We start from the raw sequence: 18,635 nt of genomic DNA, 5'->3' as shown, positions 1-18,635 counted from the left end.
CTGTCGATTGTCTCTGTTACTTTCAAGTAGCATTGAACCACTGCCCACAGCATGTCAATACGTCGCTAACCCGATACATTCCAATAGTAAGGCACAGTACGAGCAACACTTAATAGAATGGGACGTTCGCAAGAATTTGAAGCAGGGCGAATGGAGAACAACCGTAGCGTCATATGATAGACTTGTTTCCCGACACGGAGAACGAAGGGTCAGACTTCTCATTTCCGACATCCTGGTTTCCAAGAGACGGATCACAAAGAACCGTTATCGATATTGTCGACAAGGTTGCACAGAGTCTGGTACAATAATCGAACCCCTTTTGTGAGCAAACAAATCTGACTGATATGAAAGGCATACCTGGCCAACTACCACGTGCAGTCTCCTTTCAAATACTCGGTGCTAATGGAGGTTGGGTTACGCCGCCGGCCGATGAGTTGCGGAACGGCCATGTTTCCTCGGCGGAGAATTCCACTGCAACGAATTGTCTTATCCTTCCTGCTCCATTGAGTGAACCTGCTGCCCTGGAAAACGTTTTTGACGATAACATACCTGGCCTGGACCAGTTAGACTTCGATGCACTAGCATTCCTTTTGCCAAGCCCCAAGGGAACACCCATACCGCCAGCAGCGAGCTTTGACCTTGTGGCTTCATCTTCGCTTATTACACAAATGACTTTCTCACCAAAGCTATCCGAATTGACGTCGAATGGTTATCCGATATTTACCGCCGCTGACGGCGCCCCAAAGACGCCGACTCAGTTACTCGACAATCTAGGCTTCCGTCAATTTGAGAAACGATTACTAGAAACTATTGGTATGTCCCCTGTTCGTCCATACACTGCACTACATACTTAACTCTTTTAGGCATTAACCTGCAGAACTTACATCTTGGGCAGAATCACTTGCTCCAGAGCCCTACAATACAGTTCCTCTCTTGTATTGCAGCATCGCAATATTCCCCATTCAACCTGAGTAACATAAACCTCGCAAACCATCATTATCTCCAAGGCCTTCTGCAGCCATTCATGTCTCTGCTTCCAGGCGAAGATCTGAACACCACGGGAGCCCTCGCAAGTTTCGATGTCAAGATACATCGACTGTTACTATTCTCCTTATCAAACGGATTTGCCGGCTTGGAAATGATTGACTTTACTCGCGTGCTAGGGTTCCTCAGTCAGTATAAGAACATTGGCGCGTTGGTAATGCAATTAAAGTGGATCCCAGGTAACTACGTCAAAGCGATAGCTGTGGGGCTCTTCAAGTTGTGCGTCGAGTCTGGAGACGCAGAAGTCGCCCAACAGCTGTTGGATTTGAAGAGTTTTGACGTCGACACCATGATCTGTTACAACGGAGATCGCTTCACTCCATTAGAGAGAGCCAGCCTACGAGAAGACGCGAATATGGTCCGGGTTCTTTTGGCAAACAGTGCCGACGCAAATAAGACCCTTCAGCAGGGTTCGGGAGATGGACCGCTCTCCCTTCTGGCTTACAATATCATGGCAGATACCATAATGACACCGGAGGCCAGAAGTGTCATTTCCCAGCTTCTCGATGCCGGCGCTCGGATTACACACAATGCTATGATATATGTTATAAAACATGTACATGCTGGTGATATAGTCCTTGAGCTCGTGCTCAGCGTGTTGGACCAAGACCATGAGAATTTCATACGCAGGGATCTGTGCACCATCTCGTCGAGGCTAGACGAAAAGCAAATGTCCAAAGCTCTCTTCAAGGCCCAGCAGAAATGCAACGAGATACATCAAGGAAGATGCCGCGTCCAATTTGCTCAATGTTTTCACGAAGCATTGGTTGCATGTGCGGTCAAAGGCCACTCTCGACTTGTTCAAACGCTTTTGCACCATCACGCTCACCCCGTGATTGACGTATTATGTGGCGCAATCCGAGGCCGCCACAAAGAGTTGGCTGAACTGATACTCTCCGAGCACAGTCCATCATTCGATTGCGAAGCGAAAGTCTACGGGGAAACGACCACTCTACTAGCTGAAGCCATCCGATCTAAAGATGCCAATCTTATTCAAATCTGCGAGGAAGGAGGCTCACTGGGCTGCCTTCATCAAGGCTATCACTTCGAATTAGCCATTGACGCTGCGGTGCTGACGGGTAATTCTCAATACGTTAGCAGGCTCCTGGGACTCAATCGGCACCCCCAGCCTCACGCGCTAACTAAACCACTCACTCACGCGATTGAGGGTGGCTATGAGGATATTTCTTACATGCTGTTAAAAGCAGGTGCGGAAGTCAGCACCTCTTTCAGCGCCGTAAAGTCGCCTATCAAGGCTGCTATCCGTCAACGCAATCACAGTTTGGTCAATACCATTTTGGACTTTGGTACTACCGATATCGGTAGATTCTTTCGATTTTCAACTGGGCATCCGACTTTGTGTGAATTGATCCGTTTGGGCGACCGGTCTCTTATGAATAAAGCGTTTGAAATGTTCCCCACCGCCTTGTACATGTCGATGGACGAACTCAAAGATGTTGCAGAAAACTGCGATACTGGGACTATCCGATATCTACTGAAACAAAAGCCATTGCGCTACTCTCTTTCCACAGCACGCCTAAATTTTGCAGTACGAAGAAATGATTGGGCGATGGTTCGAGAGATGCTCAACTGCGGAGCAAATCCGGGAAGCCTTGAGGTTTTGTTTACAGCAGCTGACACAAGTCAGGGATTGTTTGAGTTTTTATTTCGAAAGGTTTCACAATCAGCGATCCCAATCCTTGACCAGTTATCAAACGAGAGCTACGGCTCTGGCGCATGGGGAGCCACTCTACTGCAACATATAATAAAAAAGGCGCCAGCGGTCTACCATTACTCGACTTTCTCATCGAGACAGAGAGACTCGATCTCAATTATTTACCATCCCTTAAATGGGCCACCGCCTTAGGAACCGCGATTCTAGAGTGCACCGAAGGGCACAGCCATGGTTTTGCGGCTTCAAGAAAGCTACTCGAAGCTGGGTGTGACCCGAACGCCATTTCTCGACAACTAGATGTGCCTAGACATAGGGATGGCAGCGTAACACCTCTCCTGTGGGCCATTGAAGTGAGGAGTATCGATATGGTCGAACTTCTCCTCGAACATCACGCCGATGCCAACAGGCAAGCAATACTCGGAGTCCAAAGGACACCGCTGCAACTGGCGTCCGAACTAGGCTGTCTCGATATCGTCAAGCTACTGCTCTCCTATAACGTAGACATCAACGCTGACCCCGCCCGTCGAGGTGGGGGAACTGCCCTGCAGCTGGCTGCTATCAGTGGAAACTGTAATATCGCGAGCGAGCTTCTCGAGCACGGGGCCGACCTCCACCAGCCGCCGCCTGTTCTGGGGAGATGGCCACTGGAGGGTGCTGCTGAGCATGGCCGACTGGAGATGATTCAGTATCTGTGGAGGGTCAGCGGCGTCGGGTTCAGCGACGAGATCTGCGACAGAGCCATGGATCTCGCTGGAGAGAATGGGCATGTGGCGTGTCAGGACTGCATTAAAGAGTTGAACATGTCTAAGCCAGCAAATGGTCCCAACACGGGGTTGGAGTTCTTTGGAGGTCTTGACGGCTTTGCTGCCTAAGTCGGAGAAGGCGACGATAGAGGATGCCAGCCTGACGGCAGAAAAGGGGTTCAATATACGCCACGGCGTAGTGATCCTGGGGTGTCAGAACTGGTGGAAGAATAGACAGTAAATTCAGGCTTATGGTCCTGATTTGCACTGAATTTGGAAGCTTCTCATGACAGCTGGATACGGATAGCTCACTTGCGTTTTCTTGATGTATCTGAATCTTTAGACTGTTACCGCAAGCTCCCCTTCTCTATGCCAAAAGCATAATTAGGCTTTTCGTGGCCTTCTTACTGATGTACCGCTAATTTCGAAACGGTAGCCATGAGGATGAGTATTCCTGTTGGTCTTATTCTGTGAAGTTTTCATTTCTTTACTTTCTTTTTTACTCTTCGGTTCAATGTCAAGGATTCTGTGATCTATTGCGAATACAACTTACATGTAGCCATAGCTTCAAAGCTACAACAGAATCCTACCATCACTTGATGAGGGATGTGCGTGCGTCGGAAAAACGGCATAACCATCCATCCCTTGCATCACTGCCTGGAAACCTACCTCGGCAGAAAGAGGGCTAGAGGGCGGGGATCTCAGTCTATTTCAATTGCAAATATACATTCGTTTCACGTTCTCCAAACACTCAACCATTCGCCACACACCTTGAAGTACTTTTGCTCGAAATACACAATGACGAGCATCCTCAGAAAGCAAATCAATCTCCAACCTTTAGGGGGTAACACTTACACTGCTTCATGGAATGCTGAATGGTCTGTTGGCAACACCCTCCACGGCGGATGCGTTGTCGCCATCATCCACCATGCCGCCGAGAGCCACCTTCAAGCCCAACCTGCACGTCGAGTTCCTTCGAGCTTGCGAGCAGTGTGACAGCACAATCACTGTCAAAGCATTGAAAACCGGTGCCGTCGCCAGCACGTTCCAGGTTGAACTAAGGCAAAAGGCCGAGATCAAGGCAGTCGCGTTGGTCACCTCGACCAACTTCGACCGCCACCTAGGCCCCACGGTGCCAACAGGTTGGACTCTGCTGCCGCCGCCACCGCCCAAGCCCGACTTTGAGCGCGTGCTCCAACATCAGCCTGACCCGAATTGGGTGCCTGCCACCTACTCAGGCGAGGTGATTCCCTTCACGGGGCGCATACTGGTCCTGGACCCGCGCGAGGGCTTCCCCGTCGACGGCATCTGCGACGCCTGGAACGGCTTCGAGGGCGACGAGCGCATCGACAGCACGACGCTGGCCTTCATGACCGATCTCATCCCCAGCATGTCCGACACGCTCCTGCGCAACGGCGAACTCTACGATGCGCATGCCTTTCAAGACAAGGCACGCCGGTGGGCTGAAGAGAACCCGGGCGTGCCGGCTCCGCTGACGAACACGCTCGCCGACGCCATGAAAGCAACCACGTTCAACCAGACGGTTACCTTGGACGTAGAGTTCAAGAGCAGGCTTCCAGCAGTGGGTTTGCAGTTCGTCTTCATGCGTACCACGGCCAAGATGCTGCTCGGTGGGAGAATGGATATTGATCTTACGGTCCACAACAAGAACATGGAGATTCTGTGCACATCGCGCCAGGTCATACTGGTTCTCGAGGCCGGCAGAAAGTTCAAAGAGGGAAGGAATAGTAGCCAGACCAAACTGTAGCGTATTATGTGGCGAAATGCAACTGTATTGTGAACGACCTTTGCAAAATCCATTTCATCTGACAAGAAAGAAAGATGCCTTAGATAAGCTGCAACCAAATACGCCGGATTCCCAAACTACCAAGAAGTTTCGAACGAAGATGATATCTTTTCGATTCAGACCATTTCACCTTGCTCATTACGTCCGGGTGTAGATTGTACATCAACCGTCTCTTCGAGTCGGATGAATCCGGCTCGGGAGCTTTCAACACCAGAACTACCATTTGCTTTAGGCGTGGATACAAACACCGTGTGATTGCCCACAGGGTTTCCTAAAGCGAAGCTCTGTGAGTTGTCACTTCTTGATGCAGAACTTCTCTTGTCCGACTTCCAAGAGAAGATAGTAGCAGAACTGTAGCTTCTGTAGATGTGTCGAACCAAGGGGCGGGTACCTGGTAGGCAAGAGCAGATAAAGTAGGCGCTGGGTTCGACGATAGTGTAGATCATGGTTTCCACGCCATAATAAGTCAAGTCTGTCATCAAAGGGATCTCGTAAAATTCAGCAAACCTGACTAGTGCAGCGATAAGACCCCTGTGGCGACGACGATCAGCCACCTCTGCCATCAGATCAATGAGGGTGTGGATAATTGACATACAGACTTCCTGCCATGAACGTGACGAACAGACCAAACTTGCGCTTTTTGTTCATTTGCAGTTTCCAGAGGGTGGATAAGGGCAGGATAGCAATCGCCACGTCGGTAACGATGTTGGGAACGCCAATGTACGTGTACAACGCCATGATGTCTGCGCAATGGCCGCCGGGGATGGTTTTGTCCCACTTGAAAGCGAAGGGCTGACAGACTACAAAGGTGGTGATCATGCCTGTGAACACGAAGTTGCTCACTACTATGGCCATGACAGCCCACGTGGCGATTCGGACCTTGCGATCGGCGAAGATACGCAGGTACAGTAGCAGGATGCAGACTTTGGGAAACGTTACGCCCGTCATGTACAGCAGCTCCATCGCCGTCTGCAACTGGAAACTCGGGACGATCTTGGCCGGTTCTTTGGAGAGCAGATAGGACATATGACGGCCAACCCCCCGATCTTGACCATAACTATGCGTCAGGCAGTCACAAAGACTGACGGTTAGCCGGTGCACGTCAGTGTATATAAGTCTTTTCTCACGGCTAATGCTGCTTCCTGCAAGCAATGGCGCGAGGAGAGGAACTTTGTTGGTTGACAGCCTGGCATTGAACCGAAAGAAGAAAGGACAAGAGAACAGAAAGCGGAAAACATAACTCACGGACACCTGTGATAGACAAGCCCACGACCGACAGATATGATAGTGGATACAATGTCCATATTTCCCAGTGGTTGCGCTCGGCGCATGCCGCTCTCGATACGATGTGGGAGATGTATATCACGTGAACCAGCACTAGAAAGGCGATGGCGGTGTTTGTAAGCCGGTAACCGATATCCTCGGCCATATAGCCTGGTGGTAGCGCTTTTAGCTGTTCTGAAGTGGGAACCTGGGATGCCATGGTGATCAAGTAGATGATGACTACTGTTGAGGGTTGAGGAAAGCGATGAGATGCGTGTCCAAGAGGACTGAGGAGAGAGCATTGGAGTCGAACAGGTGCAAATCGAGACTTCGTACGGAAAACCCGGAGGCGGCACTGGAGGATTTATCCTCTTATCTACCTATGTTTGAAATATATCAATACTACAGCCAAAGTAGTGAGATTGGGGCTGTCAAGCTCAATTGTGTCATCTAGTTAGGCTCTTTCTTGAGCAACACAGAAGTCCATAATTCCACTACAAATGCCAAACAGCTAGAAAGGCTAACTGAGTCTTAGGACTGAGTAGTGACACCAAGACGCGCTGAAGGGTTACAATTAACCCCCTGGTGCTACACACCCAATGGATTCTTTTTGATACTTATTGGTTTTTCTGGGGGTGGAGCAGTATATGGTATGCCGGTACTTCAAGTGAGAATACTTAATTCGTACATGCGGTGGTGACCCTCGCGCGGTGCTGTCTCCTAGAGATCTGCATGCATTCCGGCTAATACTGCAGTTGCTGACTGCGTCTCTGTGGGATTTGGGGGCTGCCACTGATTGATCCTGCTTACGTGTAAGGCTATTGCAAATGTACAACGTCCTATTTTGGCCATATACTTGCAGATCGTGCTTACGAATGCGGCCTGTAAGGCAAGATCTGTGGGGTCCAGTCAGCCTGCTCATGGTGGTAAGAATCATGGTCATATATCGAGATGCACAGCATTTGTGACACAAACGGACTGTCCGGCTTAAACCCCCTTGATTTCTCTTCACTGTCGACTTGCAAGCCTTCACACTTCTCTAGTGATATTAGCCCCTTTTCTCTATAATGACTAAAGAATTCCCCCTGAACTTCAGATCGTACTGTGTTTGTGAAACCCAACTTAGTCGGGAAAGTCGCTCCAGATATAAAATTAAGAAAGGAGCAGGAGGATGTCACCAAACATTAAGCAACCGAGATCATCTGGGCTGCAGGTGGGATAATTGCTAAAGAGGGACTGGCTGGAGTAATGTATAGATCTTGAACGCTTTCACCTGCCCATGCCGTATTGGACGGACCAGGAATCGTTTAGTGCCCCTCTGTATATACACAACGGAGTGGATATACCGGATTGCCCGTGCCGCAAAGTTTGGACCCACGTTGCTCACGATATCTGCTTGCTGAACCAGTCCGTAGTCAGGTGATATTTACCTGCAAAATTTGCCGTCACAACAACATCGGTGGCCGGAATGTCGTTGCCTACCATACCACACCACTGGTTAAGCCTTCCAAACGAGATTCTGAACGACATCTGCAGTCAGCTTACTGACCGCGACATCAAAAACCTTCGACTGACATGCTCCCACTTCAAAGAAGTGGTGCCGCTACGTCTCGATCGCGTCTTCATCTCGGCCAATCCCCGCGACGTGGACGTGTTCAGCGCCATCGCGGCCCACGACGTCCTTCGCCGGCAGGTCGTCGAGATCATCTGGGATGACGCGCTTCTCCAGGAAACAGGTTGGTTTGTCGGAGATGAGGACGACGCAGCGGATTACAAGGACGCTCCCAAGTGGTTCAGCCGCGATTGCGGAGAAAGCCTATGGGAAATCACGTCGAGTTCCGAAACACTGCGTATGGAGGCCGCGGAGTGGACGAAGATCCCGCTTCTCCCCATTTCCGAGTGCTGGGTCTACTACCAACAGCTGTTTCAACAACAGCGCGAGGTGCTCCAGTCAGACGCGCACAAACGCGCGTTGGAAGACGCCTGGAGGCTGCGCCGGTTCCCTAACGTTCGCTCCGTCACCGTCACGCCCGCCGCACACGGCCGCTTGTTCTTCCCGCTCTTCAAGACGCCCACGATCCGCGCCTTTCCGCCGGGCTTCGTCTACCCCATCCCGCGAGGCTGGCCTACGTCCAAGGATATGGTGCTTGAGCTCGATGAGTGGGAGGACGCTGGTGATAATTTCTCGTATCCGAATGGCAACGATTGGCAGGGATTCCGTGCCGTGACTTCCATCCTCGCCCGCTATCCGTACGACCTGACCGAGCTGCGAGTTGATGCCTTCAAGGTTTCGAGCGGGCTGAATGTCCGGATGTTCGAAAAGCCGTGCTGCGCCCTGGCCGATTTCATCACCATCATCACCCGCCCCTCCTTCCAGAGGCTCCACCTCGACCTTATGACCGGTGGCCAGAATCAGATTGGCTGGCCGGCGTTCACCAGTGGCCATCTCGCGCGTGCGCTCTCGGCTGCCCAGCTGAAGTCCCTCAGTATCCGAACCGACGTGGCTACCGCCGCGGGCTACGTAGAAGTAGAAGCGGTGTCCCCTCCTTCTTTGAGCACCATTTTCACGCGAGCCAACATGTCTTGCTTACGCCACTTCGGCCTATCGGGGTTCTTTGTCCGCGAAGACGATCTGATGAGGACTTTGGCCGATCTGCCACACGCGCTGCTCCAGACCGTCGAGTTGAGCTTCCTCAGATTCGACCAGGAACTCTGGGCAACCTACAGTTATGACTGTCGATACATCGTGGAGGAGACCTTTGGGCATTTGCTCGAGCGGATTCGTGACGAGCTGCCTTGGCAAGATGTGAGCTTGACAGTCGGCGACAACCTGCCCTATTACATGGAGGGCCGAGCTATATGGGTCAACGTGGATAATTTCCTTCACAGCGACGGCGCGAACCCATTCTCGGCGGACAAGCGGGGGATGTACATGGAGGATGGATTTGGGGTCGTGAAGGACCTCTTCGATGAAGCGTATGAACGACCAGACGTGAGTGACGAACGGCTGGAATACATGGGGTATCGTTGTTGGGGTACTTACCCGTGCAATGAGCAATGCCGTTGGTAAGTTCTGGATATACGAATCCTTAGCTACTGCTGGCTGGAGGCGATACCCCTGAAGCTTGTGACATACCATATTGACAGTTGCCTATCGTCCCTGGCCTATATGTGAGGGCTGCAATTCTAATAAGCCTGGTTGGCAAATGGGCAAGGTTAGCCAGAGGAGTGATGCTACTAACCGGCAAGTACCTAAGTTATGAATACATTTTACATAGCCATTCACACTTTCCTTTAACAAGTGGAATAATCCAGAGAAGCCAACTCCATGTGAGTGTTTAACATTTTGAAAGTCATAATCACAAGGTTTCATTTCTGTTTGGTTGACAGCTTGACATCGAACCGGAAAAGGACAAGGGATGTAAATGTTTAAATCTGCAGTGTTGAAATCTAGTTACATAACGAATGTCTACCCAATTTTATGCCATCATAAGTATCCAGAGCCAGTTTGACATCAATGAATACAGTAAAGATGGACTGGATCAAAAAGAAATCTCTCCTGAGGCTGCTCGACAACTTCATCAGTTGACAGCCTCCCACGGAGCCTTTGGTTCCATCCTACTCGTCGACCTGTCGCTCTCCCCACAACTTGATGTGTTCCATACGGGCCTCTAGATCCTCAAGCTCCTCGTAGGCATGGCCCTCAGAAGTATTGCGCTTGAGCAGGTAGGTGACGCCGTCCTCCTCGAGGAAGGCGGTGTCGGCCTCGACCATGTGTGGCTCGGGGGGCTGGTTCGTCGCGCTTGCTGCCCTTGCCCCCCTTGCCGCCCTTGCCTCCTTTGCCGCTCTTGCCGCTGCCGCTGCCGCTGCCGCTGGGCGGGTTGACGACGACGAACGGCTTGGCGCACTGGACTACCTTCTTGTCGACGCTGGGGCAGTCGGCACTCTGGGCCACCGGCGCACCCTCGCAGTCTTTGTCCTCGTAGAGCTTGAGGGTGTCGCCGGAATCGTTCTTGTCGATCTTGGCCGACTTCCACTTCTCGCCCGACTTGTAGCACTTCCCGCCCTCGTTGAGGCCGGTGCAGGTGTAGCCCGAGCCGAGGCGGCACTTTTGGTGCGAGTACAGCTTCACGTTCCAGGCTCCCTCGACCGCGGTGGAGGCAAGCAGGAGCGAGGCAGCGGAGATGACGACGTTGTTGAAATGCATTTTGAATTTGATGGTTGATGGAGTTTAATATGGGATGATTGTGTTTTGTGTTTGATAATTGAAGTTGTTGGTCTTCTGAATTCGATATCAATGTTCATCGAGCGACCCTTCTTATACTCATAGACTGAGGCACTACCCTCGGCGGGGAGTGTTTGTTGCCTGATCCCAATGAGGTTTTGTTGATCTCGATCTTACTCTCTCAATCCCCAAGTTCATCCCAAGCAGGCATCACAGCTTGAAGTGATGCAATATGCTAAATCAAGCGACAGTATCTTTTCCTGGAGACACCCAACGTGCCGTTCTGTGCCGCCGTCCTCTCCTTCGCCGTATAACTTATGACGCAACACTCCTTGAAGACTAGCACTGATAATACGCAGGATCCGGCATCGGGAAGTTCGGGAGAGCACATTTGGGGTTTTCTGGGGGACAGGATTAGAGCATCCCATGATAAGGCAGGATGAGCCACGACACGTAGGTTGATAACTGTCGATGATTGACATAAAAGGGAAATTACATAAGATAGTGTTCTGGTCAGCTTACAGTCATGTCATTCTAATCCTTCCTGTGCTGTTTGAGAAATGGAGTGCCCTGGCGCTTACGCTCTGCGCCACAGTTGTTTGAACATCTTCACCTGTTTCAGTCTGGGCTCACCGAGCGCTTATTGGCAGTGCTATTTTCGGTTACCTACTTACATCACCAAGTGTGACGTAATGTCACCTGACATGGCATTCATGGCATTTGAACCTCTGCCCTCAGCTGTCCATGGCTGCCCTCTCGTATTGACCTTCTCGTCTTGACTTGACCAATCCTTAGAAATCCGACTTCGAATCTCAAACCCACCTACAATTGTCTTCCCACACCCTCACCCGACCAATGGCAGCAAACATGAGTGAAAGTACCAGACAGCTGCTGGCGCAGCAAATGAAGGCTGCCAATGCAGACGACCCTACTGAGCTGCCGCACTACTCCTATATCGATAGGGACCACCCAGACGAGAACGGCGACTACAAGACATACGCTATCGTAAAGGACACGGACGAAGGGCGCGCTTACGGAGAACTCACCACCGACGACGAGCGCCGCTCATATATGCTGGAGCACGCCCACCACAGAGGGCTCCTCGTCGAAGCTAACGGCATCTTCGTCGAGGATAAGGTCGAAGGAACCTCCTGGATGATCGACCGTCGAGTAGCACCTGAAGCTTACAAGGGAGCAGAGGAGTTGCGTGACCGGCTTAAACTCAGGAAGGAGGATTTCAAGTCCAGGTCTCCGAGATGGCTAGAGTACGTGCAATACTTCAAAGACCATGCCACTACTACTGAGGACTGTTCACCTGGGCCGGAGCCTAGCTCCCCATCTGTGGCATCAGATGACAGTGAATGAATGTTTCTCGAGTGCCGTTTCGATCGATCGAAGTTCTGTCGATCGTTCACAACTTGTTGAGAGATAGGGTACTGCAGGGAAGAACTAGGTACCTAGCAGACATTATTTCACTCTCCATTGAGTACCTGAATGAGACTCTTGTAGCTCTACTTGTCTATTACAACCCGATGAAACTAGTTATGTCAGCGTACATAGGTGTTCGAACCAACTTCAAACTTCCCGCCCAATTATGCAAGATAATACGAGAAGAACGTATCCTCCGGATTACCAGTGGATCATGCAATAGTCGCTAAGATGCCTAAATCTATCATTATGCTATTTCGTCCTCATCAAGCTCATCTTCGGGCGGACCCTTTGCCTTTGCCTTCTCCTCCTCCAGCCTCTGCTTCTCCCTTTCCGCCTCTATGGCCCTGTTCTCCGCCTCCGTAAACGCCGTGTCTTCAAAGTCGTACTCAAACTCCAGATAGTCAAAGTCGGCGTCGAATATGAGGTTCTGAACCAGGCGCTGGATGGAAGCGTCCGAGTCGATGGGATTCGTCGACTTGTTGATGTTTTTGATCCCGTAGCGACACAGCTCGAGGGCGTCTTCTAAGGGAGGTAATTGCCTGGCACCGCTGGCGCGGAAGAACGCGAGCGTATCTCGGAGACGCCGGTCGATCAGTTCGTCTTCCAACACCGCCCTGTCTGCATCCGTCCTGATGTTACGGTCTTCATAGACATCGTTATCTTTGATCCGCCATACACTCCGCTCGCCCTGGTATACCTTGGCATCACACAACAGGTCGCTTATTATCTATAGAGGTGTGAAGCCGAGCAATCACGGCCTCTCTCGTCAGCTATCCCGTTCTTGCGAGACTCTCAAGCGAGTTTTTTCACGGGTTCGATCGGACTTACGAAGGCCACTCCGTCAAGATTGGAGGAAACCCCTATCTGATCGCCATAGGACGGGTCTTCTTTGGGGTCGATCTCCTCGCCGCGTCCGAAGTCGATGAGCTTGAGGATAGGGAGCAGGCCGTGCTCTGGGTCGCCGGGCGTCAGTCCGCCGATAAGCACGTTGAGCCCCTTCATCGAATGCTGCGAGAGCGTACTCGGCGGCCTCGGCTTTGTCTCGCCTTCGGCTGGCCGCGGGATTTTCTCTCTTTTGGTTTTTTCCACGACGGCGAATTGTTCCCGGTAGCCCATAGCTACGCAAGCGCGGACCACTGTTTGTTCAGGGGGAAAGGAAGAGATCCCCGTCCGTCAGCTTTCATGTTCGAGGCGGGGTGCATTGTCCCCTTTCGCGCAGGTATTGTGGGCACTATAACAAGGAGAAATCACTTACAACACAGCATAAAATACCATGCCATCCGGTCAGGGACCCGAATACCGCTGTTCCTGAATCGCTTTTTCAGTGTGTACAATGTGCCGTGCTGCATGTACTCCATCACGATTACGGGCCGCCTCAGCAGCTTGCCGGGTCCAGTCTGCCCATCGTCCCATAGGGATGAATACTCCGGGTCGATCTGGATGATATGTTCCGCATACTGCAGTCGCTCGAGCCAATACATCTCGTTCGACAAGTCCTCGTCGTTGTTGCTCATCGCGTCGTCGTCGGTCTCGAGCGCGTACTTGACCACGAGGCTCTTCATCTCGCCGTCCGCCATGGGCTTGTCGAAGAGCATGGTGCCGCCGTGGTTTCCGTCGGCGATCATCTTGCGGAACTCCATGCCGGAGTTGGTGAAGTAGTTCTTGACGTCTGCCACGCGGTCCTCCACCTCGCTGATGTCCATCGGACTCCCCGCAGAGGCAGATGCCACGGTATTATCACCGCCGGACGCAGTAGGGGTCTTGGGGGGGTCGTTCATGCCCGAGCTGTTGTAAGGGGAAAGTTCTCCCTTATCGGACACCGCACCGGCCACCTGGTCGTCATCTGGGTCATCGACGTCCATCCCATCATCGGTCTTCTTCGTCAGAGGGTCGGGATCCTCACCCCCAAGTGACATCTTTAAGAGTCTCGAAGGGATCCTGTATAAGTTGCTAAATGTAACGGTATCATCGCCCTGTACCACCGGAGAGGGTGGATTGTGGCCTCCAGGAGGGAGGGGATCTTGGCCTCCAGACATTTTTTCCAATTACTTCGTAGGGACCCTGAATCGATTGCGATATGCTGGCACTCTAGGGGGGCGGATATGTGACTCCGTACGACGCGACATACGATGCGTGCCGCGAGTATGGTGAGAGACAAATGACTATCACATCAACGAGCAGCACACTGGAAGATAAACTGCACCATGCGAATCCCACAGTAATTCGCGGTTGCTGGCAACCCCATTTGGGCTGCGCTGCTGTGGAATGGGGGAACAATAGAATGCTCTTTCTTTGTGGTGAACTGGTTGTAGCGGCTGGCTCGGTCGCCCTTTGTCTGTGTTCTGCTTGCAGAACGATTTGACAATAGCAAAGTGAATTCAGACAAAGACAGATATTCTCCCCTGAATCTTGTCCATCCCTGTAATACCATTTGTGCAGTGTCTAGTATGCTCAAGGCACTCCCAAATGTCGGTACGCAGGCACTACTGTAACATTCTCAAGAGTCTTGCTTAACCGATACTTTTAGTTTGGCGACAGACGAAACCTACATGGTACATAGTACCCTGCCCATAATTAATATCAAGACTGAAATTAATTATTCGTTGTAAATGAGTGGGTGTTTATTTCTTTCAACGTGAAAATGTCGTCATGTATCATAAGCGTCCGTTTAGACGGTGATGGCTTCTCTAGGAAGCCCACGGCCTGTACCAATCATCCATCTGAACCAAAAAGCCGAAGACCATCAGCTCTTTTCTGGTTGAAACAATTTGTCACGATGTCCATCCACGCGCTTGGTCCTTCCTGACAGCCCTCGAGCGAGAGCATGTCCAACAAAGCTCAGGAGCATACCCAAGCAAAGAGCCCAGGGAACCAGGCTCAGTGCCACCATATTGGCGCTGGTTCCCAATCTCTTCCCCAATATAACAGCCCATGTTATCACGACTAGAAACACTAGACTCTGGTATCGGTCCTTCTCTTGCCGCTGCTGCATGAACAGTGACAGACTACATCCCATCAACAAGCACGCCCCGAGCACGGTACCGGGGTCGGGATGAGTGATGAACAATGTCGTTCGCTGTATCAGGTCGTCGTTTCCGATCCGGACGGGCGGCTGGTGGTGAGTGCATTCCATCATCAGTTGACCTAACAACAAGAAGGGTGGCTTCAAGAGTTTGGAAGAGACTTGACGAACATCAATGCCACCGTTTTGCTCCTTGTGTATGGTGTAGCAAGTGGTGACCACGCAGCAAATCCCCCCGGTGATGATCTCCGCAACTTCCACAACCCCCCAGCTCGCGATTCGCCGTACTGGGGCCGCCGCCCCTCGGTCCTCTGGCTGGAACGGCATCGATATGCGTACATTGGAAGACGGGAAGCAGACTAACGACGCGAACATTGGCACGTGTATTGGAAAAGCAGACGGTGAAGGTGAACATGTTAACATAAACTTGAGCCGAGTCTTCTTGTTTATACCCACCAACTTCGGAAATCACATGAGTAGTCGACACACAGAGGTGATCAAATTCAGCCCCCACAACAAACTGACGTGATGGTAAAGCCACCTTGCGTCTGATATCCATAAAGGGGGCTGGCTACAGGGCAGACCTCGTCGGGCGCCCACTCGGAGACTGATAGTACCAGCCAACGCGTCAGACATCTGATAAACCCACCGGTGAAGGTACAACAGGACGTCGGGCGTCGTGTGATCACAACCATGCCCACGTCAACAGCGGAAAGCCTTGCGATCCATGACCGAGTGACGCATTTCACACCACAGCTGGGCGTTCTGACCCCGCGTCTAGGCAGACTACGAGGCTGTGTGGCTTACAGGGGTGTGTGGCCAATCAGCAGCGGTATCCTACCGATGCTGACGGTTCGCGTGGTCCGCATGAGGCTCAAGGACAAGCAGGCAAAAGTCAGGCAAAAACACATATGCGAAGTACAACAACTCGTGGCATGCTTCATATCCATACGAGGGACCAGCCCCGTTCGTATGGACGGCCGGGTTGGGCAGCGACGCATAAAGTTCACGACCTCCCGCTGAGGTGAAGGAGTCACCGCGCTTCCCCAGAGCCATCCATCGAGAGCGACTGGACCGTACGTAGCTTGAGTGCCTTGGGCAGCATGCATGTCTGCAGCAAGTCATGTGGGGTAGAAGCCCCCCTGAAACTCGCCTTCTCCCCCGATTAGCTCCCTCGGGGGATGTAAGCCTTTCCCAATATCTTATGTTACCCCGACATGTTCTCCCTTCGTCTGGAATCTAGCATATGTCTTAACCTTATTACATACTACACTGCCTTGCTTTCTTATTTATACTATATACAAGGTCGCGAGACGCGGTCGGCCAAAACACGGAAACACTGAAGTCAAATTATGTCGATACCTGATCCCTTCGAAGTGCGTGGCGAACTGCAACAGCCTCAGCAAGATGCAATAAGAGATATGTGCAAGGTTCTTTGTTGGAGTGGGATGGGCGTCTCAGCTCTCGCTCCTGTTTTCTTGGAGGAAGGGCGAGTGTACTTCTGGGCGTATGTGAGGCCTCATTTTTCGGACTGAGAACATTGGCTAACTGGGTGAAGGGTGTTGGTCATCTTCTCAATATCATATTCTGCTTACTTGGCACTGTTTGGAAAGCAAATCATCAGGTAAGACAGTACTACTATCCCCGCTGATCTCCATGATGTTGGTGAACTGAACCTGGCCACAGAAATCTGTTTGTTCCGGTGATAATTGTGCTCTTCGCTGTCATGATGTGCTATCCATTCACGGGAGCGACGTTGGACTTCGTACTCCTCCGGATCCCATGGTTCCTGGCCCTGGTCAGCATCTCTGCCGTGGAGTATGACGGGTTTCGTATCGGAGTCCTAGCGCACCGTGAGCCTCCGCTGCCCAATGGCTTCGGATCCCTCTCAGTCCACCCCTCAGGAAGTTCCCAACTGTCCATAGCAGACAGCAACGTGCTTGCGGGGATGGGCAGTGGCCTGGAGTGGTCGTCATCGGTCGGCTCCCAATCGGACATTTCATTGCCATCTGACGAGATGTCGGATGGAGAGCTGTCGCTGGTCTTCAACACCGACCTCGAAGCGGCGGACCGTGGAGGCGAACAACGGCGATTATAGCCGTAAAAATGGTGTTCCAGACACTATCGAGACTCAGATGTCACTTGAGTGGAGTCTCGTTGGCGCGCATGCCGTGTATTGTCTCTTTCCTTCTCTCCACCGCCATTGCTGGCTTTGTGTGTCCTCGCCAGCGACCGTGGAACTTCTCCGGACTCTCCCAGCGGGCAGGGAAAATGTACAATAAGGACCCCGGGATGCCGGTTTCTTCAATCGGCCCAGAAAGAGCCGGATTGCCTGGCACAACTTTGGGTGGGCGGTGTTCAGCGCCTACTGTTATATATGGCGTTTGTCAAGATAGACGGTTTACACGATGCGCGGCCACTCTACGTTATGCGACGACATGCAGCGTTCAGTCACTGGACGAAGCTCATGGATTCCCATGTGGAATGCCATGATATATATGTCGCACCAGATTGTTACAGAAGGGATAAGAATGCTTTTATGGGATTAAGGATAGAGGGGCGGATTTTGCTTGGGTGGTGGTTGGCGGTTTGTTTTTTCAGGGGTCCAATGGCGTTCAGGGTTTCCATGGCATCAGAGGGGTGGCCGCCGTTCTTGGGTGGGGACAGCGCTACAACAGTTGAAGAAACGGAAGCGGCCGCCCCCCGAATCAACAGAGAGAAGATAGAATTATACCCCTACGATAGAAGCGTTCACGCGCAACAGTGCTGTTACATATTACGATCAAATGCAATTACAATTCAAATCCGAACTCGAATAGTGTCGCTTCCGTGCCATACGCTTAAGCCAATGAATGCTGTGTGTGATTGAATGGCGATTGTTGTGCAAGCAGTGTTGGGTGATTGATTGTCACATGGTAGAGTGCAGATCAATCAGCTCAAGCTGATCTCAGCGCATTCCAGCCCAGAGGCATCTTGTGGCTTGCGTGCCGCCATCAGCCACATCAGCAACGGATAGCAGATAAGAGGGGGCTGGGGATGCCGAGCAATGTGGGGCTGGCCTAACGAAGAATCATGTTCCAACACGTTCAGCCTGCCTTCTCTGCTTCTGGCCGGCCTTAGCTTCCTTCGGCCGCTTTCCCTCGCCTGGACCGCATTCCTACCCACAGTCGCCCTTTGACCTTTTGGATTTTCCCGGCTGTCCATCCATCATCGATCGCGTCTCATCATCCGAACCCCCAGAACGAGCAACACCTGCATGCTACGTGCCACTTTGCACCCTGTACCAAAATATCTCGCGCCATTTTCTATTTGGACCTGGACTTGGACTTTTCTGCCATGCCGCAAATCCTGCCCGCCTGCCTTGAATTCTTCGATTGACTTCGCCCTTTGGGAGCCAACCAGGACCTCATTGTTCTCTCGATTGC

The 18,635-nt window shown here is 51.7% G+C and overlaps 8 protein-coding genes across 8 annotated transcripts; 5 read left to right on the top strand and 3 right to left on the bottom strand.

Annotated features, from left to right (window-relative positions):
- Positions 1–1,024: 1,024 nt before the first annotated feature.
- Positions 1,025–3,591, top strand: PG998_002675 (uncharacterized protein; the record flags this gene model as incomplete). The annotated part of the gene is made up of 2 exons (XM_066869493.1): positions 1,025–2,687; positions 2,753–3,591. 2 exons carry the CDS (start codon positions 1,025–1,027, stop codon positions 3,589–3,591), a joined length of 2,502 nt encoding a protein of 833 aa, XP_066737908.1.
- A 799-nt stretch (positions 3,592–4,390) lies between these two features.
- PG998_002674 (uncharacterized protein) lies at positions 4,391–5,230 on the top strand (the record flags this gene model as incomplete). Its single annotated transcript, XM_066869492.1, has 1 exon — positions 4,391–5,230. The coding sequence occupies one exon, from the start codon at positions 4,391–4,393 to the stop codon at positions 5,228–5,230; it is 840 nt and encodes a 279-aa protein (XP_066737907.1).
- A 155-nt stretch (positions 5,231–5,385) lies between these two features.
- PG998_002673 (uncharacterized protein) lies at positions 5,386–6,752 on the bottom strand (the record flags this gene model as incomplete). Its single annotated transcript, XM_066869491.1, has 3 exons — positions 5,386–5,800; positions 5,865–6,315; positions 6,515–6,752. 3 exons carry the CDS (start codon positions 6,750–6,752, stop codon positions 5,386–5,388), a joined length of 1,104 nt encoding a protein of 367 aa, XP_066737906.1.
- Positions 6,753–8,000: 1,248 nt separating this feature from the next.
- On the top strand, positions 8,001–9,602 carry PG998_002672 (uncharacterized protein; the record flags this gene model as incomplete). Its single annotated transcript, XM_066869490.1, has 1 exon — positions 8,001–9,602. One exon carries the CDS (start codon positions 8,001–8,003, stop codon positions 9,600–9,602), a length of 1,602 nt encoding a protein of 533 aa, XP_066737905.1.
- Positions 9,603–10,235: 633 nt separating this feature from the next.
- Positions 10,236–10,739, bottom strand: PG998_002671 (uncharacterized protein; the record flags this gene model as incomplete). The annotated part of the gene is made up of 1 exon (XM_066869489.1): positions 10,236–10,739. One exon carries the CDS (start codon positions 10,737–10,739, stop codon positions 10,236–10,238), a length of 504 nt encoding a protein of 167 aa, XP_066737904.1.
- Positions 10,740–11,624: 885 nt separating this feature from the next.
- PG998_002670 (uncharacterized protein) lies at positions 11,625–12,122 on the top strand (the record flags this gene model as incomplete). The annotated part of the gene is made up of 1 exon (XM_066869488.1): positions 11,625–12,122. The coding sequence occupies one exon, from the start codon at positions 11,625–11,627 to the stop codon at positions 12,120–12,122; it is 498 nt and encodes a 165-aa protein (XP_066737903.1).
- A 310-nt stretch (positions 12,123–12,432) lies between these two features.
- On the bottom strand, positions 12,433–14,104 carry PG998_002669 (uncharacterized protein; the record flags this gene model as incomplete). Its single annotated transcript, XM_066869487.1, has 3 exons — positions 12,433–12,915; positions 13,017–13,306; positions 13,444–14,104. The coding sequence occupies 3 exons, from the start codon at positions 14,102–14,104 to the stop codon at positions 12,433–12,435; spliced, it is 1,434 nt and encodes a 477-aa protein (XP_066737902.1).
- Positions 14,105–16,939: 2,835 nt separating this feature from the next.
- On the top strand, positions 16,940–17,308 carry PG998_002668 (uncharacterized protein; the record flags this gene model as incomplete). The annotated part of the gene is made up of 1 exon (XM_066869486.1): positions 16,940–17,308. The coding sequence occupies one exon, from the start codon at positions 16,940–16,942 to the stop codon at positions 17,306–17,308; it is 369 nt and encodes a 122-aa protein (XP_066737901.1).
- Positions 17,309–18,635: the final 1,327 nt, after the last annotated feature.

Source organism: Apiospora kogelbergensis, assembly GCF_038363985.1.
Source record: "Apiospora kogelbergensis strain CBS 113332 chromosome Unknown utg000001l_segment0_segment0, whole genome shotgun sequence".
Taxonomy (NCBI): Eukaryota; Fungi; Ascomycota; class Sordariomycetes; order Amphisphaeriales; family Apiosporaceae; genus Apiospora; species Apiospora kogelbergensis.
Note: the sequence above shows the minus strand (reverse complement) of the source record. Positions and strands in the feature narration are given on the sequence as shown.